Genomic DNA, 26,105 nt, shown 5'->3' with positions numbered 1-26,105 from the left:
TAGGCTTTCTTTATCTTAGCCATATATATATATATATATATATATATATATATTTCAATACATTTAATCTGAAATAAAATACACTTTCTGCCTTGATTAGAGGATTGGTTTATCTATAGTTCATTAAAAAATTGCTTCATAAATACAATATGCAACTCTTTCTTTTCCCCCCCGCCCCCCAAAAAAAAACTGAGTTCACCCACAAGGGTTGGGGGGGGACATGAACCCACTTTGGGAACTTCTGTCCTAAGGCTAAAAAATACAAATACATTTAACTGCTTATTGTTAATCCAAATGTGACATTTTAAAAGGGTACACAGGTAAATGTGTTACTGACAATGATTTAAATCTATGTGACTACTAAATATGGTGATGCTCTTATATTCTATTTTGTGAACACCTCTAACCTTATATGGTCATTCCAGAGTATAAAAAAAAAATTAATCTTATTTAATTTCACAATCCTCATCATTCTGAATTTACATTTCAAGGTAGTAATATGGGTAAAATAAATTATCTATGCTTTAAGTTCTCAAACTCAATTATTTCCTACCTTTGAGACTCTCTTCCTCCTGTTATAGCAAGTTGGATTGTTCTGGCTTCTCCCTGCAAACAGATTCAAAGTGGTTTTTCATTGCTGGAAATCACTGGGAGTCCAGTTACCAAGAATCCTGTACTCCTCAGCTATTCCCTAGTTCCAAGGATTCTGATTCTTGATGGTCACCATCAAACTGTATCCTGTAGGTGCTGGATATATTCTGTCAGTCAGAATATATTTACTCTGGCAGCTCATGTAAATGTTCTACGAGTTTCCTCCCTATTGCCAAGTGTTTTGCAGTTGTATTAATGGTCTTCTAATGGAAATACTTCGTAAAAAATAACTCTTTAAAGGCTCTGCTATGAAGAGGGGTGTGTAGATAGGATGACTAACTTGAAATTCCAAGCCATTCCACCCTGTAAAACATGGAGGGCAACATCAGACTAATCCATCCTCTAATACTATACTATTTTGTGACGTTCTTTGATGCTTACCTCAAGCATCATCTATGATTCCCCAGTGAATACTTCAGAAGGTAGACAAAGCCAGTGGGTTATGTTCCTATGACTGGGTTGAATTTCTGTTTCGGTGAACTGGATCCTGCAAAAAGTAATGGTAAACTTCTTTGCACACCTTGATATTCCTTTCTCCTATGACTGGGTATTTGGGAGAGAGACAGAAAAGGCAAAGAAAAGAGGAGGGGTTCAAAGGCAGGAAATAACTGAATACAATAATCTTACAAAGCAGCAGCAGAAACTAATTAGTCAGTTAACTGAATTGTACTTTTTGGACATAATTTATACAATGCAATCATTTAGTCCACAATAAATTAAAATGTTTCTATTTTAAAATTTTTTGTTACTCATATTATGCCTTAAACACGACACATCAATTGCAGTAAAACAAACTAAGCACATAGCAACTTTTACAATTAGTTACTGAATATACTGATACTAATTTAGTAATTGTACTGACAAATGATGCAAAGCAGCAAACTTATACAGCATCAGCCATGGAGAAAAAGTAAAAAAAAAGGAAAAGAAAAAAAAAAAAAAAACTACCCCATTGTCAGTCCATTCTCTCTAATAATTTGTGTAATTCTTTCTTAAATTTATTCAAACTACCCACTTCCATAATACTGGATGATATTGTTCCAATAATCAATTACTCTTGGGCTGAAAACATTGGACACATCTTTCCTGCAGCCATCCTTTTTCAATTTAGATTTATCTCCTGTCACCTTTTTTGTTACTCATATTACTTAAGTGTGATGGCATTTAGTTTACTCAAACCATTTAAAGACAAACACTTTGATCAGGTCTCTTCACAGTTGCCTAGTATCCAAGAACTGCAATTTGCAGAACTGAAGTCTTTTTTGGAAGGAGTACCCTTTTTTGCATCCTTGACTAATCTAGTTGTTCTTCTCTGCACTAGTTCGAACAGATCTATATCCTGTATGCAGTACACTCAAGACCTGTGTGCAGTACACTGAAGATGTAACGTAACCAATGACATGGAATAATCACCTCCTTGTCCCTGCGTGAAAAATTCCTGTATATCAGTGACAGAAACCCATGCACTATCCTAGCAGTCCGACTGCACTGCTCAAAAACTTCAGAATGTACAATCACCTCAGGCCTCCTCCATTCTCCACCAAGTTGAGTGTGGTACCACCCAAATGATATGTTATTTTTTGGGATTACTGCTGCCCATACTTGGTACCTTGAATTTATCATGTTAAACCTCAATTCCAACTTCTCAACCTGCCTGCCAAATTTGTCTAAATGTCGTACTCATAGACCTTGATTCCTGTCATTAACCATCCTGTCAATCATATGCAAACATAAAACAATAAGCTTGATGGGGCTTCATCAAATTATTAATAAATACCAAAACTATAAACTGTGATGCCACACTGCTCCAATTTGTACAGCAGTCTTTCATCTGAAAGGCAGATCAAAAGTTCAAAAGTTGTACTCTCAATAATTATGGCCAAAAGTATGCTTAGCTCTTTTGCTTCTTCTTATAATACAATTGGATAGATACCATCGGTTCCAGGTGTCCTATTTAGCCATAACTTCAACAGTTTCTTGCCTAGTTTCGTCTCAGTTACCACAAAATCATTTATTTCCCAATTATAACTTGGTATATTTCTAGTGTTCCCATCTCTACAAACTTCATGGCAAACATAAATGCAAAATATTTATTCAATTTTTTTCAGCAACCCAAACAAGTTGATTTGACTTGATTTTAATAGGGCAAAAATGACTAGGGTTATAATGTGCTAGGAGAGGGTTAAAATTTCAAGAAAAAGATCAAGATTTTGTTAACCTCTGAAAAGGTTACTGCATCAAAAAAAGGTTACATATACATAAATAAATAAAGTGCAGTATAAGAGTAAAATAAATTGTCTATTTTAAAAATGTGTATACATATTAATAGTTTGTAGAAACTTAAACTGCTGGCCATTGTCGAATAAAATTTGACTGATTATATAAAGCTCACAGTCAGATGGTTAAAAGTGGTAAAACAAGCAATCTAAAATTGGAATGTTCAATTAAAACATAATTAATGGATATAGGAGGGTCATCAATCCTCAGCAGAAAAGAATGAATTTGTTACCTGCTGATGCCACTAATCTTGTCGCTGTGAGCATAACTTATCACAGATTACTTGCCTGTAGTCTGTAGAGGGAACTGATAGCTCGAGGAGATTATTTGTTGAGGCTATTGATTTGGCTGCAGCATCCACCAAATCAGCAGCCCCACTAATCCCAATGTGGCTGGGGATCCAGCAGAGGCAGATATTAGCATTAGTTGAGGCATATGATGCAAGCTTACATCATATGCCTCAACATTAGCCAAAAAAAAAAAAAAACCCTTCACATTTCACCCATCCGTTTCACTCCAAATGTTTATCTAGTTCAGTGTTAAATTTATTTAAGCTAACAACTTCCACAACAACAGATGGAAGTCTGTTCCAGCAATCAACTACCCATTGGCTAAACGGAAATTTCCACACATCTATTCTGCAACTATCTTTCCTCAATTTGAATTTTTCATGCCCTTCAGGTTCATAATATAAAGAAATATATTAATTTCTAATAAATATATTAAAGAAATAAATAGGAAGAATCCCATCATTATTCAGCCTGCTCAAACCATTCAAGGTGTGGCCTGACCATTGCCTTATACAAGGGGATGATCACCTCCTTGTCTCCACTAGCAAAATTCCTATATATCATTGACAAGACTCCATGACCTACTCTGGCAGCCCATCTGCACTGCTCAGAGAACTTCATATCTGACTCCACAATTACCCCCCAGGGCTTTTTCATTCTCCACTTCCCTGAGTGTAGTACCACATAGTTGGTATGTTTCTCTGGGTTACTGCTACCCATATGCAGTACTTTGCATTTGTCAATGTTAAACTTCAGTTGCCACTTCTCAGCCCATCTGCCTAACTTTTCTACATCTTTTGCAGTAGCATACTGTCTTTACTGTCATTAACAACCCTGTCAACCTTTGTATCGTCTGAAATCTTGGACATTAAGCCTGATATACCTTCATCGATATCATTGATAAATACACAAAACAATGGGCCAAGCACCAAACCCCGGGGGATTCCACTAATAACATTAGTCCACAAAGAGCAGTGTCCATTTATTACCACTCTCTGCAATCTCCCACTCAACCATGCCTTTATCCATTGTAGAAACTTGCCCTTAATGCCATACCACTCCAATTTGTACAGCAGTCTTCCATGTGCAATGGTATCAAAAGCTTTCCTGAAATCCAAGTACATTATATGATATCAAAATTATTTTTTGCATCCAGTTCCTTTGTGACCACATCATAATATCCAATCAAACTGTTCAGATGAGACTTCCCCTTAAAAAAAAACTCATGCTGTGTCTGAACTATTGCTGCAGTCTTGTCTAGATAATCCTGCAATGCTAACCAGTGACTCCATTATATTCCTCAGAACACAATTTAAACTAACAGATCTATAATTATTTGTGTCATCCTTTGAACCCTGTTTGTAAATTGGGGATACGTTACACATCTACAGTTCATGGGGACTTGGCCTGAATCTAATGTTAAGGTTTTCTAAACCTAGTCTTTTCACAGTATTATTTTCTATGGCTCGAATAGTAATAGATATATTATTGAAACTATGAACTTAAAAATGTTGCAAATTCTATGTCCTTTTTATTGATGAAAGTTTTTATACAAGATTTATGAACGTTTATTCTTAAGTGTAACTGTCCACCAGTTTATCCTATATATTTAGCTTCACATTCCTTACATTTAATAAGGTAAACTACACCACTAGTGTGGGAAAAAACTGGATAATCTGCATTCAAGGTTTTATGTATAGTGTGCATGACTGAACATGTTAGACAAAGCTGATTTCCACAGGAAGTAAATTTTAAAAAAATTGTTATTATTCTGCTGCTCTTGCTGAGCAGAAAGAAGTTTGTTTGTTTGTTTGTTTGTTATTGGTTTTTAGGAGCATTAGCAACTAAGGCCATATTGCTCCGGGATATGCGGTGGTCATTCCCTGACCTTTCCGCATCCTCTGTATTTGGTGGTGACGGGCTCGAACCCCGGTCTAATCAAGAAGCGTGTGCTACGCACTGCTGCTCCTTCCCACCTGGCTACGGAGGCGCCCAGAAAGAAGTGATGGTCTACTTTCGTAATTTGAATTAAACTTATTATCTGTAATTTGGCATGTGTAAATTTTATCTGTAATTAAATGTCTCAATATTTGTGTCACCCTGAAAACTTAAAGCATTAAATGCTGCATGGCTATTAGCATTACTTCTCAGACTACCCAGAGCCCTCGGTGGAATCCTTAGTACAGTTTATCCTACACGACTGACATAGAATCTTATTATTATTTGTAGCATAATAATAATGTTACTAATTACAATAAAATATAACCTAATAGAGTATAACGGAACAAAGGCCGACCATAGGCTAATTATATAAGACTTTACTACTAATAGCCATAATATAAGTTTTAGTAGCAAGCAGATATGCTAGTTTTTAACCAACATTAGCAATATGACTAGGAAATTAGGGATAATGAATAGGAAAGATAGATAAGTAACTATGTTTAATTAAAGGGTATAACACTGAAGTCCAACTTAGGTTACGTAAACATTTGGCCATACGGTTCAACAGGTATACTTTTACTCTGAATACCTATATTCTATTTTCTTATTAAATTTCATCTGGCATTTAGGTTCCCTTTGAATACAGTTCAATAAACACTTTAGTGTGTGTGTGTACACATTATATATATACACACACACTGGTGTTCAAAGAAAGTGCATCGCCTAGGAATTTCACATTTCTAACCCTTTTTCGCGATGGTATGTTATATTAATGACTAGCATCACAAATAGAAATATAAAGGAAAGATATTTATTAATAGTTAAGGCAAAGGTAAATAATATTTGACAGGTGCTCTCAAAATATTCCAAAATGAGCATTTGCAACCTTTATACAACAGTTCTGGATAACACAACAATTATGGCTGAAATGTTATCAGAAGCCCACGATTTGCTTCAGCGTATCATTTTAAATGGAAAATAAAATGAAAAGTTCACCAGGTGCAAACTAATATTTAGTTGAACTGCCTCTGGCCCTGATGACAGCAGCACACCATCAAGGCACTGACAATATCAATTTCTGAAGATAATCAACTCATAGTTCGTGGTTCCAAACACGAATTATGGCTTCCTGAAATTCATGAAGGGTCTTTGATTTCTTTCTGGCAACTGCAGATTCCACACAATGCCAACAGTTCTCTATAGGATTCAGCTAAGAGTTGTAATGGACTGTTCTTCCAACCATTTTTTCACCTGTAACAAATGTAAAAACATCACTGTTGAACCTCTAATGCAGAAATGAAGCTAAAGTATCTACAGAAGTGCCTACTTAACACTTTTCGCCTGATGGCAAGGAGCAGAGTCATCCAGAAAGATGCAGTTACTTGGCAGGTTGAAATGGTTTCTTATGGTTGGCAGCGATTTGCCTTCCAATATGGCCAGGTATCCATTGACATTTACGGAACCTTTTATAAACTGCAGGTGACCTCCGTGATACAAAGTGCACTATTCATATCATTTGGCTTGCAAGGAATTTCACTGTAGACACCATACAGTCTGGATGGTATTCTTCACCCTCTTTGTCTCCCATCAGAGCCATGCAGATTGAATTTCTTCTCGTCCGAGAAAATAACTAACTGACTTCCACTTCGGGGGGTCCATTTAACCTGCTCCTTACACACCAAATTAATCGGGCTTTTTTCATTTTTTGTGTGAGGAGGGGCTCCTTCTTAGGATGGCAGGCAACAAGTCCATTTCTGAAGAGGCATCTTCTGACTGTTACTGCACTTGCTACCACTCCTGTATGTTCTTCCCATTCTCTTTTTAGCTCAGACGAAGAAGCTTTACAGGTTTTAAGATACAAGCACTTCAAAACGTGATCCAGTTTTGGCATAGAGACTCTTTTGCGTCCAGTTCCTTTTTTTCCAATCAGCAGACCCAGTATGCTTAAGTTGGGAAAGAAATCTACTCACTCTCAACTGATTACAAGACACTCTATAAAAAATATTACGGGAAGAACGTCACATCCTTTCTCACGTAAAGCAACAATAGCACTCTTTCTTTATGGCATCAACTGCGTATAACTCGCCATCCTGACACAAGCAAGGAATGACTGCACCTCTTGCAGAGCATGCTTATATAGCTGAAAGTAACAGCTGATGCAATCTGTAAGAATTATTGCCATATACTTATGTTATTCGGACAACAATTACAATTTTAAGGAGTGATGCACTTTCTTTGAACACCAGTATATATAACATACACATACATTTTTTACACACACACACACACAAACACACACACACTTATATGCAGGGGTGGCTCGTTGGTAGGCACTGCGGAACTGCAGCACCCCAGCTTTTAAATCTAAATATACAGTCAACGAAGTTAGATGAAATTTTGTAAAGAACAATGTACACAATGAATATTCTTATTAACAGGTCCGGCATATAGTATACTCGTCCTCTATTTCCAATAATCATTTCAATAATAAACGAATAAAAACAAAATCATTTTCAAATTTGAAGTTTTACCATAGGTGGAAGCGTGTGTGCTACATAGTTTCCACATTTTGGCCCCAGTGGTTGAATCCTAGTTGGCAGGTTGCCAATATGCATTTTTTAGAGCTGATAAAACAAATCCAAGGAACTGTGGAGCAAGCAGTGCCAATTTGAACAGGGCACCAAACTTGAATAAAAAAGTTATTAATCTATTTTCAACAAACAAAAACCAAAGAATGGATTTTATTTTTAAATAAAATTGAGATTACCCATCTGTTAATGGTAAGTGTCCAGTTAATGTTTTATAGGATTTTTAACTTGCTTATTATTATTATCATATATGTCTACATATCTTATAACCAAGGCAATTTAATGTAACTTGAAGAAGCAGCACCCCCATACATCAGAGTCACAAGCCGCCACTGTTTATATATATATATATATATATATACACACACACACACACACAGGGTGATTCACTACCAGTGCGACAAACTTGCAGGAGGTGTAGAGGGCACAAAGACAAATCGGAATCACATAGCATTGCAGGTTCCGAAATGCCTCGTCAGGCGGTAGAGGACGTTGAACGGGAGGTTGCGTGAACAGTGATCCCACTGGAAGTCAGCATTTGCGAACCAGATCCCGAGACAGTAGGATGGACGAGTATTCAAATGTTGAACTGGCGGACATGCACCTCACGTATGGAGCTGCGGACTGTCGTGGGCGTGCCACTCTGCGCTTGTACCAGGAATGTTTCCCGCACAGGCGTGCTCTTCATCATACGATTTTCGTTAGCATTAGCATTAGTAGAGGCATTTGATGCCTCTACTAATGCTAATGCAGCATCAGCCAAACAAAAATAAAGTAAAATAAATAAATAAAAAATAACCACTTCCACTTCACCCCTCTGTTCGTTCGAAATACCTGTCCAGCTGAGCCTTAAACTTATTTAGGCTATCAACTTCCACGACAAGGGATGGAAGTCTGTTCCACCTACCAACTGCCCGCTGGCTAAAGGCAAATTTCCGCACATCTATCCTACATCTGTCTTTCCTCAATTTGAATTTATGCCCTCTCAGGTGATTATTCTGAGCAAGAGGAAGAATCCCATCAGCATTGAGCATGCTCAAACCATTCAAGGCTTTGTACACCTCTATCAGATCACCTCGCTGGTGCCTAGTCTCCAGACACTGTAATTCGCAAAACGTAAGCCTTTCTTCGTAAGAGCATCCCTTTGTTCCATTCACTAATCTTGTTGCCCTTCTCTGTACTCGTTCCAGCAGCTCTACATCCTTCTTGAAATGAGGCCTCCAGGCCTGTATACTGTACTCTAGGTGTGGCTTGACCTTGCCTTATACAAGGGAATAATCACCTCCTTATCCCTGCTAGAAAAATTCCTATATATCATTGACAATATACCATGAGCTACTCTTGCAGCCCATTTGCACTGCTCAGAGAACTTTATATCTGCCTGCACAACCACCCCCAGGTCCCTTTCATTCTCTACCACTGTCAGTGTAGTACCACAGAGTTGATACGTTGCTCTGGGGTTGCTGTTTCCCATATATAGTACTTTACATTTGTCAATGTTAAACTTCATTTGCCACCTTTCAGCCCATCTGCTCAACCTTTCCAGATCCTGTTGCAGCAGCATAGTGTCAGTAGTGTCCTTGACAACCCTGCCAACCTTCGTATCATCTGCAAACTTGGACATTAAGCTTGATATACCATCATCAATATCATTTATAAATACAGAAAACAATAAAGGACCCAATACTGAACCCTGAGGGACTCCACTAATAACATTAGTCCACGATGAGCAGTGTCCATTGATTACCACTCTCTGTCTTCTCCCCCTCAACCACCCCTTTATCCATAGCAGCAATTTGCCTCCAATGCCACACTGCTCCAATTTGTGCAGCAGTCTTCCATGTGCAACAGTATCAAAAGCCTTTCTAAGATCCAAGTATATAATATCAAAGTTATTCCCTGCATCCAGTTCTTTTGTGACTGCATCATAGTATCCAATCAAATTGGTCAGGCAAGACTTCCCCTTAACAAAACTATGCTGTGTCCGAGCTATAACTGAAGTCTTGTCTAGATGATCTTGCAGTACCTCTTTAAACAGTGCCTCCATTAATTTTCCGGGAACAGAAGTTAAACTCACAGGTCTATAATTACTTGTGTCAGCCTTTGATCCTCCTTTGTGAATTGGGGTCACATTTGCACATCTCCAGTCCATGGGTACCTCCCCGGAGTCCAAGGAAGCTCTCATAATTATGGCTAAGGCTTTGCTTACTTCCTTTGCTGCCTCCTTTAATATAACTGGATAGATCCCATCCACCCCAGGTGCCTTTTTTGTGTTTATCTTCAACAATTTCTCCTCCACTTTACTCTCAGTTATTACAAGATTCTCTAGCTTACTGCCAGAGTTGAATACACTTCTGGCACTCCCCTCGCTTAATAACTCCTCATGTGTGAATGACAATGCAAAATATTCATTTAGTTTGTTAGCTACCTGGGCAGGTTCATCAACAGTTGACCCACTGATATCAAGTGGACCAATCTGATTCATCCCCTTCCTTCTAGAGTTTACATAAGTTAAGAACTCTTTGCTGTTTTTCTTCGCATCCCTTGCCAAGGATTTCTCGTAATCTGCCTTCGCCTGCCTAACCTCCTTTGTAACTTATTTACAGATCAGCTTGTATCTATCATAGGCTTCTGTGTCACGTGTTAATTTGTATGTATCTCTTGCAGAGAAGAAAAATGCCGGTGCATTTTTCTTCTCTGCCTATGCCTCATTAGTTCATCTGACATCCATTTAGGCCTAAACCTTGAACAATATTTCTTAGTTGGTATGTAAAGCCTAGTAGCTTCCAAGATAAGTTCTCTGAATGCTTCCCATTTTGAATTTGCTGTTGGTAACATCATCAGTTGATTCCACTGTATAGACTTTAAATTCTGTCTCAGTCCATTGTAGTTGCCTTTACGAAAGCAATACCCCTTCCCTTTACCCCTAATGTTAGTTACCTCTTTGAGTATATCCCACTTCAGAACACTGTGATCACTGCCACCTATGGTTCATTTATCTGCAGATTCTTAATGCATGAAGAATCACTACTGATAATCAAATCAAGAGTATTACTCTCTCTCTCTCTAGTTGCCTCCCGAACATGCTGATGTAGAAAACAATCATCTAATAAATCTAGAGTGTGAGTGACCAGCCCCCAAATTCCAGTCAATATCTGGGAAATTAAAATACCCCATTATAAGACTCTCTGATTTACTGGCCCACTCTATTTCTCTGTACAGTTTCTTATTTTACTCATCAGAGTCATTAGGCCTATAGCACACTTCTACTCTCAATTTTGATCTCCCAATGCTTATGTCACACCAAACTGACTCGACACTGCACTGTCCAGCGATGTTGACTGGCTTCACTTCCTTGGATTTTATGTGTTTCTTAACTAATAGCATAACCCCTCCTCCCTTCCTATCCTGTCTATCCTTTCTGTAGACATTGTACTCCCCAAATTCCAGTTCTGCATTCCTTATATCTGTGTGACACCACGTCTCTGAAATCCCAACAATATCTGCCTTTGATGTTTTGAGCAATACCTCAAATTCATCAAAATTATTTACTAAACTCCTAGCATTGGTGTACACGCAAGTATACATGCACCTGCTCTTCCTCTTAGCCACCCTAACACAACCCATGTGTTTACTTGTACCCCCATGATTCCCAGCAGTCTCTGAAATATCCTGCATCTTATTTTCCAGGCTGCTGCTCATTCCAATAGAAGCAGTGCAAGGATCACTTTCTCCTCTGACAGTGGCTACTGTTAATCTATTAGTCCTTGTATCCCCCCAATCTAGCAGTTTTCCGAACCACCTAACATTGCCTCGATAGCATCAGCAAACATTCTTGCACCCTTTCTATTTAAGTATATCCCATCCCTGTAGAAGCAGTCTCTCCTGTTAACAAGTACAGACCAGGCTGAAAAAAATTCTACCCCTTGAGCCCTGCACAATCTTTCCAGGGCCGAATTGATCGACAGGGCTCTCACATCATATACTCTCTCCTATCATGTCTGGGCAGAATTGCAGACACTTTCAAATTCAACCCTAATTCAAGGCTTTTTTTCAACAGTGACCTGTACTTGCTAAGTAATTCCGCTGGTGCCAACGTGTACAACTATATCACCTTTTGTGCCCTTAAAAGATGATGTGCATGTGCACAGAAGGTTACGTGAGACTTGTTGTTTCACGAGAGGCATCATTGGAGCCTGCGGATTATCTACTCCAGAGGACTTTTGCTACTTGGTTTCTTCAACAGAGTGCGGCAGACAGCGCATTTGCTGCGTCCATATTGTTCACGGATGAGGCAAGTTTCACAAGAGAGGGAACCTTCATGAATCGAGAGCAAATGACGAGGACGCCAGACAATGAGGAGAATGTCCTACGTCTTGCAGAAGGCAATCCGAGTACGAGTACTCGAGTGATAGGCCAACGATTGGGTATTTCCCAATCCACTGTATGGAGGATACTGTAAACAAACCAAATGAGTTCATACCATCTGCAACACGTCCAATCATTGGAGCCTGCAGATTATCCACTCCAGAGGACTTTTGCTACTTGGTTTCTTCAACAGAGTGTGGCAGACAGCGCATTTGCTGCGTCCGTATTGTTCACGGATGAGGCAAGTTTCACAAGAGAGGGAACCTTCAATCAACATAACGCCCATTTGTGGGCTTTGGAGAACCCCCACGGTACGCGAACACAAGCAACTCAACGCCGTTTCTTTGTCAATGTTTGGGCCGGCATTGTTGGGGGACCACTTCATTGGACCCTATCTTCTGCCCCCTCATCTGAACAGTAGGGCATACTTGATTTTCCAAGTCCTGCCTGAACTTATTGAAGAAGCACATGTTCCTCAGTCGTTGCACTGCTCAATGTGGTTCCAGCATGATGGGGCTCCCCCACATCACACCAATGATGTCTGCCAACACCTAAACGTTACATTTGGACAGCATTGGATAGGTCATGGTGGTCCGATTCATTGGCCTGCTAGATCGCCGGACCTATCATGCCTGTACTTCTTCTGCTGGGGGTCAAATGAAGACATTGGTGTATGAGACCCCCGTTGATTCAGTTGAATACCTCGTCGCTCGCATCTCTGTAGCTGCCGGGGAGATTCGAGACACGCCAGGAATCTTCCAGAATGTTAGGTATTCCATGCGGCGTCGCTGTGAAGCCTGTGTGACTGCTTCTGGTCGAACTTTTGAACACCTTCTGTAGCATGGCTTTTTGCCAATGTAAAACTTGTCATTAAAATAATTTGTTACACTAACGAGTTGCTGTTTCTGTTCTTTTTCTTTGCTCACGCGACCTCCCGCATGACGAAGGCATTTCGGACCCTGCAATGCTATGTGATTCCAATTCGTCTTTGTACCCACTACACCTCCTGCAAGTTTGTTGCACTGGTAGTGAATCACCCTGTATAACCACATTCACAAAAGGGATAAAGATGAATAAATCATCTTTATCCCTTTTCAAAATGAATAAATCAAAAAAAATTTAGGAACTGAACATTTTTATTACCTCTGAGTCCTATAAGACCACCAGTTATTGCTCCAGCAAGCGTTCCATTTTTCCAATCATTCTTTGCCCTATGCTATAAAAATAAACAAAAACTTGTGATGATAAAATAACTCTTTTACCACATTAAAAAATATATATATTCAAACCACACACACATCCCTTCTCTGGAAACTTTCTTCAATGAATATTAACTACAGCAATCACTAAAATTACAGGTTTACTGGGAGTAAGAGGTTATTTTTCTTGGAAGTTCTGAAAAACAACGAAGGACACAGTAAGTGTTCACTGCCCAGGCTTATTGGATATATCAGATGCCCTGTTGATGTTGTTTTTGACTACCTAGTGGACCTTCTATGCATAATTTTTTTCTGGAAACCTGTAAATTCAAAGTTAAAGATGGATTGGGGAGTTGCAGTGGGAAAGCTTCAGATTTGGAAAGATTTAGCCACCAGAGGGGGCAACAAACCTTCTTCCTGTTTTTGTTCATTTTCCTATTAATAATCAGTGGAAAACAACAGCTTCCAAATATTCTTTTCTGCATTTATGAGATTTGATAGGGAATTTTACATGTATGGGATATACTTGAATAGAAGAGGTCAAGATTATTTGCTGATGCTATCAAAGCAGTGAGAGGTGGATTAGAAAACTGGCTGGGGGATACACAGACTGAATTTATAGCAGCAGCAGGCAGATGTGAAAATAATTCTTGCACTGCTCCTTGATTTCCAGGTTGCTGCATATCCACTGGGATATGCAGCAACCTGGAAATCAAGGTATCAGGGATTACAAGGCTTGCTTGAGGGGTTCTCAATAACCCTACCACCTGCATGCCATAATGTACAGGTGTCAGGGTTACTAAGAGTAAAAACTCCAAGCATTAGTGTACACACAAGTATTGGTGCACTATAACAAACAAATCTGATGAACTTGAAATACTGGTTAGGTCATCAAACGTGGTTTTTTTTAGGTGTTATTGGAGACATGGTATTGCTCATACATAAGGGGATGCAGAATTTGTATATGGCGAATACAATAGGCACAGAAAGGATAGACAGAACAGGATGGTGGAGAGGAGTTATGCTCTTGATCAGGAAGAACTTAGGAGTCTAAGTTGAAATTGGTTTGGTATTGGCAGGAGGAAGACAAAAATAAGTATATGTATGTTATTACAGGCCAAACAATTGTGATGAGTATAATAAACAACCATACAGACAAATTAAGTGGGTGAATAAATGTCTTATAATGGGGGATTTTAACGTTACATATATTAACTGGAACTTGTGGATTGGTCTCTCACACAATAGCAAGACTTTTCTGGATTTACTGGATGACTTTTCTACACTTGCACATTAGTATGACCAAGAAAGAAAGGAACATTCTTGAACTAATTAAGTGAACCTTCTGTGCATTCAAAATGCATCCAGGGAAGTAATTATAGACACTCCTAACCTTTTATACCAAATAAGAGATAACAATCCAAGTTTAGAATGAATGCCAGATGATTTTGATATGATTTTAGGGAATGCCAGGTGAGACTAGTGGCAGAGAAGAAAAATGCATGGGATGATTATAAATCAGCAGGGAGCACAGAACCCTATGGTATGTATAAACTAATTTGCAATCAAGTTACTAAGGTGGAAGTATTAGTAATAATGGCAAATGATGCAAGAAGATTTTGGCTGATGCTGTATGTCCTGGAAGAGGCAGCACCAGTTATCACTGACCGGGCACATCGGTTTTGGGACCGCAAGTGGCTCGAGAGCTTGCGGATTAGTTCCATTGAGAACAATATTAATGGAAACAGGAGTATGCGTATCCAACCCCTCTTTGAGGCAGTGATCCTTAGAGGGGATGAACGATTCCACCTGACGCATTTCCGAGCCACTTCCGGTTCCGACACGCACGAGAACAGTGCACATGCCATCAAATCACATGACATGTGCCGTGAACCTGCAAGTATTTAAAGTTGCACTGTAAAGTAAAAAAGCATTCTGTTGAGAAAGAAGGCGGAGCCTTCGAAAGCTTCAGATATTTTATCGCTTTTAACCTGGTATGTTTTATTGTATTTTATGATATTTTAATTGTTTTATATCCACTGTAAATAGTAATTTATTGTAAGCTTAATTATAAAGTTATCAAAATTTTGGCTTTCGCTTTATTTTATTATTTCAACATGCGGTTGCCTATACACCCTCTCCCACCTGATGTACATGAATGCCATCAAGCTCTATGCAGCAACTGAGAAGCAACTCCAGCAACTACTCCAGATCACCAAAGAATTCAGTAATGATATGAGGATAGAATTTGATCTAGACAAATGTACGACCCATGGACTGCATCAGGGAAAATTAGGCAGCTGAAACTACCAGCTACAGACTGGTAAAGAGATCGAGGCCATGATAGGGGAAGAGACCTACAAATACCTGATGATGATGCTGGCTTGGCAGTTAGAGTACAAGGAGACCAAAGCCTGCCTGACCAAAAAATACCATCAAAGACTCAGAAGCCTCTCAAAGCAAAGCTAAACAGATGGAATACAGTTAAAGCCATAAACACCTATGCAGTCCCACTGCTAACATACTCCTTTGGAATCACAGATTGGAATAACACATGGAGGATACATGAGAAAGACAAGGGCAATGACGACCAAGAGCCACTAACACAACCCAAAGCCAGGCAAGAGGTTGACAATGGCTTGGAAAGAAGGAGGAAAGGACCTGATAGACCTCATTGAGAAACAGAATACAGCGATAGCTAACCTGAAGGATTACTTCCAGAAAAACACAGCAGCACTCTTCCAGGCCTTAAGGAAGACATACAAGCAGCATACACAACGCAACCTAAGGGAGGTTGAGTTGGGTATGCCCTTCCCATCCAGATGAAACAAATGAAGCTAGAAAGATGGGCAAAGAAGATGCTCTAAGGTAGATACTATAATGACCTCCATCAAGACCACACAGATAAAATGGCTTCCAATGCATGGCTCATGAGTGTGATGCAATTCCCCGAGACTAAAGGCCTCATGCTCACCATCCAAGACTAGGTTGTTTTCAATAGTTTCTGGGTTGATCACCCAGAAACTACTGAAAACACATTACCAAGGAGACTGAAGAAGTAGTAGTAGTAGCATATGATGCAAGAAAGCAAGAGCATCAGCCAAAAAAAAAAAAAAAACACACCATTCCCTCCAAATGCTTGTCCACTTCCTCCTTAAATTTATTCAACCTATCAACTTCCACAACGACAGATGGAAGTTTGTTCCAGCAATTAACCACCTGCTGGCTAAAGGCAAATTTCCGCACATCTATTCTACATCTGTCTTTTCTTAATTTGAATTTATGCCCCCTTAGGTTCGTAATCTGAACAAGTGGAAGGATCCCATCAGAATTCAGCATGCTCAACCCATTCAAGGCCTTATACACCTCAATCAGATCACCGCGCAGGTGCCTAGTCTCCAGTCACTGCAATTTTCAGAACTTAAGCCTCTCTTGGTAAGAGGATCCCTTCATTCCCCTCACCAATCTTGTTGCCCTTCTCTGTACACACTCAAGCAAATCTACATCCTTCCTAAAATGAGGCCTCCAGACCTGTACGCAGTACTCAAGGCGTGGCCTGACCACTGACTTATACAGAGGAACAATCACCTCCTTTTCCCTGCTAGCAAAATTCCTATATATCATTGACAAAACCCATGACCTGCCCTGGCAGCCTGTCTGAATTGCTCAGAAAACTTCATATCTGAATGCACAATTATTCCCAGGTCTTTTTCATTTTCTACCACCTTAAGTGTAGTACCACACAGTTGGTACGTTTCTCTGGGGTTACTTCTACCCATATGCAGTACAGTAAACCCCCGCTATTCGCGGGGGTTACATTCCTGAGAAGTGTCGCAAATACCGAAAACGCGAATACTGAGTTATGGCTCCCATAATAATAAAGGGGTTCCGTTCCAAAGTATGAAATTTATAAGAAAAACTAGTCTAAAATTTTGTCTATGTATGTATTATATGTACCTTCATAATATGACTATGTACATAGACAGTACATAGTTAAATGCAAGCATATGGCATCGAAATGAAAATAAGAAACAATTTAATTTTAAATGTAATATTTATTAGAAATTTCAAACCAATCTTTCAAACCAGCACCTTTGCTAGCAAAAAAACTTATCCCGCCAGTGCTTTCACCAGTTTCGCTAAAGTGTTGATAAAGGAGTTTTGCCTTTTCACGAATGATGAGTGAACTTAACGGAATTTTATTTTGAGTTCGGTCTTCTATCCACAGATTTAAAGCTTTTTCCATATTTTCTAATTTAACATTACGAGTTACAGAGCAAATTTTTCAAGCAATTAGTGCGTTTTCACGGACACTACGGCGGATTTTTTCTTCCGATTTTTTGACTGATCGTACTGTTGACTCATTGATTTTATAATGTTTTGCCACTGAGACACTTTCACCATTAGAAATTTTATCTAATAACTCAATTTTATTTGCCAATGTCATCACCTTCTTTGATATTTTCACATTTCTCCTGTTATTCGTAGCCATATTTTTGTAGGGGTTAGAAAGAACTTGTCCACAATAAAGTGACTTTCTTCCGTTAACACACTCGAAAAAATCTGTTTTACACCGCAAAACAGTAGATTTATCATTTTTGTAAACATATCAATTTATAAATTTATTCAATTTATAAGCGTATAAATTAAAAGCAAACGACAAAACCTTCCATGACAAGCGCATAACACATACTGAACAAGGATTAGCGAGAAACATCCATGCTCGCGATTTTGTCACCCCTCTCCCCCCACTCACTGAGCACTGTTTTGACCGGGAAAGATAATTTTAGCCACGCCCATGTTTTTTTATGGCGGAAAATATTCACGGCGCTTTAAAATTCACATTTTTTTTAGGTTTCATTTTATATTAAAACGGCGATCCCGAATAGGCGAAACCACGAGTACAGATACCGCGAATAGCAGGGGTTTACTGTACTTTGCATTTGTCAAGATTAAACTTCAGTTGCCACTTCTTAGCCCATCTGCCCAAATTATCTAGATCCTGTTGCAGTAGCACACTGCCATTACTGTCATTAACAACCCTGCCAACCTTTGTATCATCTGCAAACTTCGACACTAAGCCTGATACAGCTTCATCAATATCATTGATAAATATACAAAACAACAGAGGACCCAACACCGAACCCTGTGGGACTCCACTAATAACATTAGTCCACGAAGAGCAGCACCCATTAATTACCACCCTCTGTCTTCTCCCACTCAACCATCCTTTTATCCATTGTAGCAACTTACCCTTAATACCATTCTGCTCCAATTTGTACAATAGTCTTGCATGCGCAACAATGTCAAAAGCTTTCCTGAAATCCAAATATATGATATCAAAATTATTTTTTGCATCCAGGTCCTTTGTAACCACATCATAATATCCTATCAAGTTTCAGGTGACATGTCGATGATGCCACCTGGCCTCAAACTATCCAACACATCACCACACGATGATCACCCAGATGGAGTGATATTTTTGTACATGCTGGTACTAACGACATTAAGAGTAGATTTGCAGAATTACTTTACAAGTACAGGTCAATATTGAAAACAATTTGCGAGTTAGGGTTAAATTTTGAAGTTTAATATTGACAAATGTAAAGTACTACACATGGGAAACAGCAACCCCAGAGCAACGTATCAACTCTGTGGTATTACACTGACAGTGGTAGAGAATGAAAAGGACTTGGGAGTGGTTGTGCAGGCAGATATGAAGTTCTCTGAGCAGTGCAGACGGGCTGCAAGAGTAGCTCATGGAGTACTGTCAATGATATACAGGAATTTTTCCAGCAGGGATAAGGAGGTGATTATTCCATTGTATAAGCCAATGGTCAGGCCACACCTAGAGTACTGTATACAGGTCTGGAGGCCTCATTTCAAGAAGGATGTAGAGTTGCTGGAACGAGTACAGAGAAGGGCAACAAGATTAGTGAATGGAACAAAGGGGTGCTCTTACGAAGAAAGGCTTAAGTTTTGCAAATTACAGTGTCTGGAGACTAGGCACCAGCGAGGTGATCTGATAGAGGTGTATAAAGCCTTGAATGGTTTAAGCATGCTCAATGCTGATGGGATTCTTCCTCTAGATCAGAAAAATCACCTGAGAGGGCATAAATTCAAATTGAGGAAAGATAGATGTAGGATAGAAGTGCGGAAATTTGCCTTTAGCCAGCGGGTGGTTTGTTGGTGGAACAGACTTCCATCCCTTGTGGTGGAGGTTGATAGCCTAAATAAGTTTAAGGCTCAGCTGGACAGGTATTTTGAATGAACAGAGGGGTGAAGTTTAAGTGGTTTTTTTTTTTTTTTTTGGCTGATGCTGCATAAGCTTGCTTTCTTGCATCAAATGCCTCTACTAATGCTAATTTGCATGTCTCATCATATATGATGTCTGTGCAATACAGCCCAGACATGATATATATGATGCAAGCCTTGTCAATTAATTCGGCCCTGGAGAGACCATGCAAGGCTCATGGAGTAGAATTTTTCGCAGCGTGGTCTGTGCTTGTTTACAGGAGAGACTGCTTCTACAGGGATGGGATACACTTAAATAGAAAGGATGCAAGGATATTTGCTAATGCTATCGAGACAGTGTTAGGTGGGGCAGAAAACTGCTAGCTTTGGGGGATTCACCAACTAACAGATTAACAGCAGCACCTTCAGAGGTTAAAGTGATTCTTGCACTGCATCTATTGGAATGAGCAGCAGCCTGGAAAGCAAGGTACTGGGAATTTCGAGGACTGCTGGGCATTGTCATGGAACAAGTGATACATGGCCTGCGTTAGGGTAACTAAGAGTAAGAATAAGTGCATGTTTACTTGCATGCAGACCGATGCTAGGAGTAAAATAAATACATTTGATGTGCTGGTCAAGACATTAAAGGCAAATATTGTTGGAATATCAGAGAAGTGGTGTCACACAAATATAAGTAATGCAGAATTGGAATTTGGGGAGTACAACGTGTACAGACAGGATAGACAGGCTACGATGGCAGGAGGATGTTGTTGTTGTTATGGGATTTCTGGCGCAAGGGCTACATAGGCCATATTGCGCCTATCAAAGTAAGTAAGTATACATGTGATAACTGCTCTGGGAGCAATTAGAATTGGTCATACATTTTAATTTTTTTCAATTAGGTGAAAAATTCGGAGAGTTTTGCATCATTACCTATGATGCTGTTGAGTGACAAGGGGTTTGAGATGGAGCTGAAAGTAGACTGTCAGGCAGTGTTGAACAAGCTACATTCAATCAGAATGTGCTTCACTGATCGCAGCTGCAAACAGCGTGTGCACTGAGGAGGATGATTTCCTGTGAACAGAAACAGATGAGTAAGGTGAGTATGGCCAATTCGGGTTCTGGCTAGAAGTACTTCTTCCTTTCTAATTTTACTGAGGCTAGACGTCCATAATTGTGGTTCAGGTTTCAATTGAAACAGTTTATTATGTGTTTGCTTTTTCCACAGAAGTGTCCATTGTTCCATACATATTTCCTGTATTTTATGTTTATAATCAGGATAGGGGACAAGATCATTTGTTAAGGCTACGTTGGAGGGATGCTTTGCAGCCTCATCAGCACGCTCATTTCCAGGAATACCACTGACCTGGGATGCAGGAGAAGACAACAGTGCGATGTTGCTCATGGAGATGTATCAGCTCATGTCTTATTAGCTTTACCAAGGGATTGCAAGGTGAGGTGTTTGTTAGAGCTAAGAGAGAACTCTTGGAATCTGTGTATACTATACTTTTATTGATTGACAGGAGTGAAATATTTTCCAGGGCAAGTTTAATTGCATAGAGCTCAGCAGTATAGCTGCTGCATTCAGCTGGAAGTGGAATAGAAACAGTTGTATTAGGGAAGACAGCAGCTGCACCCACTTTATTGCCCGACTTTGAACCGTCAGTGTAGATCTTAGAAAAGTGGGAATAATTTTCTTCATGGACAAGATGCAATTGTTTGATGTTAATATCTGCTACAGCACCTTTTCTCCATTTTTCAAAGTAATCATCATATGAAGGAGTTAACGTAATCCATGGGGATTCTGGATCTTTTAAATCTCTGATGATATTATGAAAGTATATATTCCAGCATTCTAATAGGTTCTGTAATCTGATACCAGCAGGTCGGATTGTTCTGGGTTTGTTTCCGTAGTGTGTTCTCCACTGCGGATCATACAGTAGTGGCCAAATAGGATGAGTGGGGAAGCTTTTAATTTTAGCCGAGTAGTTCAACAGTAACATCTTTCTCCTGATACTCAGTGGAGGTTCGTGAGCCTCAACATACAGACTTTGAACTGGTGATGTTCTGTATGCACCCAAGACAATCCTAAGGGCAGCATGTTGGATAGGAGCAAGACGAGCTAAAGTAGTCTCTCTAGCAGAGTCATAGACAGGCACTCCAAAATCTAGGCGAGATCTAATTAGAGACCTATACATGTGGAGCAGCGTGTACCAGTCTTCACCCCAGGATGTACTAGAGACAACCCGGAGTATGTTAATTTTTTTTAAGGCAGGTGGTTCATAGGTGTTTAACATGCTCCTGAAAATTTAGATTCTTATCAAAAATTAGCCCTAGGAGACAAATACTGTTAACGATTGGAAGAGGATGATTGGTCAAGTGTAACTCGGGTTCTGGATGCATTTTGTACTTGTTGCAGAAATGCATGGCCATAGATTTGTGGTTTGATAGTCTATATCCAGTTTGTCAATATTATTTATCAATATTATTTATTGATATTTGTAATTGCCTCTCAATATAATTTATAGTCTGAGAATGACAGGACAAGGTAAGATCATCAGCATAAATATATGAGTCAACAGTGTTTGGAATGCTGTTTGTAATATTGTTAATTCGTATAGCAAATAGAGTGGCACTGAGGACAGAGCCTTGAGGGACTCCTTCTTGTCTGTATGTGTGAGACGGAGTCAGCCGGTATTGAACTTGGAATGTCCTGTGGCAAAGGAAGTTTTTAATAAAGTATGGTAAATGCCCTTTCATATCTATAGAATAGAGATCCTTTAAGATTCCATAACGCCATGTGGTATCGAAAGCTTTTTCTATATCGAGACACACCACGACGAGATGTTGATTCCTGATAAAAGCGTTTCTTATGTTTGATTCAGCCTTTATCATGAGATCTAAGGATGATCTATTCTTCCGAAAGCCGAACTGATTGTTGCTGATTATGTTTCTAGACTCAAGGTACCACGTTAATCGATGGTGCACCATTTTTTCTAAAGTTTTACTTAAGCAGCTGGTTAGAGAGATCGGTCTGTAGTTGTTAGGAATCAAATGATCTTTTCCTGGTTTAGGGATAGCAATTACATATGAATGTTGCCAGGAGCTCGGAAATTTGTGTTCATAAAATATCCGATTGTAAAATTTTAGCAGAGAGGATAACGATTCCTGATCTAGATGTTTAAGCATTACATAGTAAATTCCATCAGGGCCAGGGGCACTGTTGTGGGAACTATTTATAGATTCTTTCAATTCTGATAGTGTGAGCGGTTGATTATAGGGTAAGTGGCGGGTAGTTTTGAAATTTAGTTTGAATTTCTCAGCATCGGTTTTAATTTTTTGGAATGATGGATGATACGCAATGGAGGCAGACAATTCAGAGAACACAGTTCCTAAGGCATTTGCAATATCTTCGGAATTAGAGATCTCCTTCCCATTCCAATTAAAAATAGGTACAGGTAATGTAGGGTATTTACCATTTAGCTGCCTTATTTTTTTTCAATATTATTCTGGCTTCAGTGTCTTTATTGATTGATGAAGCAAATTTTATCCAAGAGTCCTTTTTAGCCTTTCACCTGATGTACCGTGCTTTGGCTCTAAGTTTCTTATAATTAATAAGGTTGGCAGTGGTAGGGCATTTTCGGAATGAGTTCCACGCTGCATTCTTTTCTCTTTTCACCTTATTACAATCATCGTTACACCAGCGACTGGTATGTCTACGATTTCTTAACTGAGACTGTGGGATGGCAACCTTTGCAGCTGATAGTATCTGCATTGTGATATGTTTGGTGATAGTATTGATTGAGGAAGACTCAATGATGTGATCATCAAAAGAGACATGACTTTTATATTTTGTCCAGTCTGCTTTAGAAAATTTCCATTTCATTTGTGTCAGTTGTTTTGGAATTCTTGGTTTGAATTCTGCATATTACTGGATAGTGATCACTGTTGAGGATTGTCAAGTGTTGTCCATTTGACACTTGGGAAGAGGACCGGAGAGCAGATTGAGAGGTCTATTGCAGATGATGCTCCAGTAGGAAAACGAATGTAAGTGGGTAAACCTGTGTTCAGTAATGTTAAATTCTGTCTGGTTACTGGATCTAATTTAGCAGTAGATGGTATCGAGATCGGGGTATTGTTTGTCCTATCTACTGTTTGGTGTTTTGTTGACTGTGATGCAGATGATATCAATGATCGAGCCCATTCAGAAATTGACACTTTTGGTGGGACTGATATAACTGTTTGCGTTGAGACTGTTTGGTGTCTTTTGAATACTTCAGCATATATGTACGTTTAGGCATGTTTTGTAGTAGGTGCTTTCTGGCTTCAGGGTACGTGAACTTGTTCTCCACTTAGTATTTTTGGATTTTTTTTTTTCAGCTTCCATTGCTCACAGGATCTAGAAAAAGCCGAATGGTTGCCTTTGCAGTTTGGACACCGTGATGATTCAGCATTACAATCAGTATGGACATGTTCTTTTGATCCGCAGTTTGAGCAAACTGAATTTCCTCGGCAGACAGTTTGGGAATGCCAAAACTTCTAACACTTGTAGCATCGAATAGGATTGGGGATATAAGGACAGATGCGACAGTTTAGGTATCCTGCTTTTACTGATGAAGGAAGGTTCGGTGTAGAAAAAGTGAGAATGACGCTACGAGTAGGAACAAATTCTCCATCTTTCTTCAACATTATTCGTCTTGCTTCAGTAACTTTCTAGTCTTTGAGTTCTTGAACAATCTCCTCCTCTTTGACATTCAATAGATCCCATTCGGAAATTACTCCTTTGGAGCTATTCAGGGTAGCATGAGGGGATACTTTAGTAGGAACTCCACCAAACAATGTAAGTTTCAGAAGGGACTCAGAATGTTTACAATCGGTGGTTTCGACTAATACGTCGCCAGATTTCAGTCTTCTTACCATTTTTGGTGATCCGGCTACACTTTCTAGACATTTCTGTATATAAAAAGGAGACAAAGTACCCAAAGACTGATTCGTTAGGGAATGCAGTATGAGGAAAGATGGATATTCCATTTGAGGTACATCTGTTTTCATCCTCTTCTGTGTTTGATAGTCAGTCATTTTGTTGCAAATCCATAGAAGCAGGATTTACAGTCTTGAGAGGTGGAAAATTTTCGGTTTCCATAATGGCTCCTTTTGGCCCCGGAAGGATAACTTTTCCTTCCAGGTTTCCAGTCCCACCAAGGGGAGGCAGGAGCAGTGCCACGAGGTGACCAAGCGGCTGTTAGTTGTGTTAGTGAGAGAAGAAAAAGAAACAGAAAGGTGACTTTCCTTTCTGGGCCTTTGCCTACTACCTGTAGTGCGAAAGAGCTACTCTAATAGAAGATGAGGAAAACGGTATTTAGAACGAAAAAGAATCTATATCTGGCAAGAGCTCTTTAGAAGGATCACTTTAACGAACGCACTGAGATCGCTTGGTCATGGAACGCTTGGCACCCGGGGCCAGGCAGGAGGAGCTATGCTCTTAGTTAAGAAACAAAATCTAAGGAAGTGCATCCAGTTGACATGGCTGGAGAGTGCAATGTTGAGTCGGTTAGAGTTGTGACATAAGCATTGGGAAAGCAAAAGTGACAGTAGGAGTGTGTTATAGGCCTAATGACTCCAATGAGTACAACAAACAACTGTACAGACAAATAGAGTGGGCCAGTAAATCAGAATGTCTTATAATGGAGGATTTTAACTTCCCAGATATTGACTGGAACTTGTGGGATGGTTACTGGCACACTAGCAAGACTTTTGTGATTTACCGGATGATTGTTTTCTACAGCAGCAGCATGTTTGAGAGGCAAATAGGGAGAGTAATTCCTCTTGATCTGATTATCAGCATTGATAATCTACTATATAATATCGGTGTAGAGACACCATAAATTTAAACTACGTATGTAGTATAAAAGGCACCGTTTTAATTGTATCTCATATTGTGGCTGCCTTCACAACAAAATACCAGGTATTGCACTACTTTGAATAAGTAACGCTTCTCTAGTAGATGTTGTTGTTGTTGGGTTTTATTGGCGCATTAGCGACTAAGGCTATAATGCGCCAACTCTAGTAGAGAAGACCATTGTTATTTATTCTCAGTGGATACCACCACCCAGACGGCACCGTTTCAAAGCTGTTGGCCTATCATCGGTGAGTAGGCAGGTACTGTGGTAATGCACCATGCCGTTACAGTTGCAAAGTGATTCCACAATATGAGAGATGCCAAATGGTGTACAGATAATGTATTTAAAGATGAAATGCACAAGGCATAATTATATATAGGTTTTAAGTAATTAACTATATAATATGGTGTATATACACCATAGTTTACCCATAAATTTAAACTATGTATGTAGTATAAAAGACATTGTTTTAATTGTATCTCATATTGCAGCGGCCTTCACAACGAAATCACTTCGCAACTGTGATGGCATGTTGCATTACCAGGGTACCTCCCCACCCGCCGATGATAGGCCAAAAGCTTTGAAATGGTGCCATCTGGGTGGTGGTATCCACTGAGAAAAAAATAACAGTAGTCTTCTCTACTAGAGAAGCATTAC

General features: G+C 39.4%; 1 protein-coding gene across 2 annotated transcripts in view; it reads right to left on the bottom strand.

The window, feature by feature from the left end:
• Positions 1-26,105, bottom strand: part of LOC150085810 (mitochondrial import inner membrane translocase subunit Tim22) — a 91,746-nt gene that overhangs the window by 4,207 nt on the left and 61,434 nt on the right. The window contains exons 3-4 of one of the 2 annotated variants that reach the window (XM_090373498.1): positions 13,259-13,331; positions 1,057-1,138 (exon numbers count right to left, since the gene is read on the bottom strand). In XM_090373498.1, coding sequence (XP_090229624.1) covers positions 1,092-1,138; positions 13,259-13,331 — 120 coding nt within the window. In that variant the 3' untranslated portion in view covers positions 1,057-1,091. Of the gene's footprint in view, positions 1-1,056; positions 1,139-13,258; positions 13,332-26,105 lie in introns of those variants that run through there. The other variant, XM_090373497.1, reaches the window with a different exon arrangement.

Source organism: Mastigoproctus giganteus, chromosome 5, assembly GCF_048544385.1.
Source record: "Mastigoproctus giganteus isolate SK-2022 chromosome 5, ASM4854438v1, whole genome shotgun sequence".
Taxonomy (NCBI): Eukaryota; Metazoa; Arthropoda; class Arachnida; order Uropygi; family Thelyphonidae; genus Mastigoproctus; species Mastigoproctus giganteus.
This window is presented reverse-complemented; position numbering and strand designations above follow the sequence as displayed.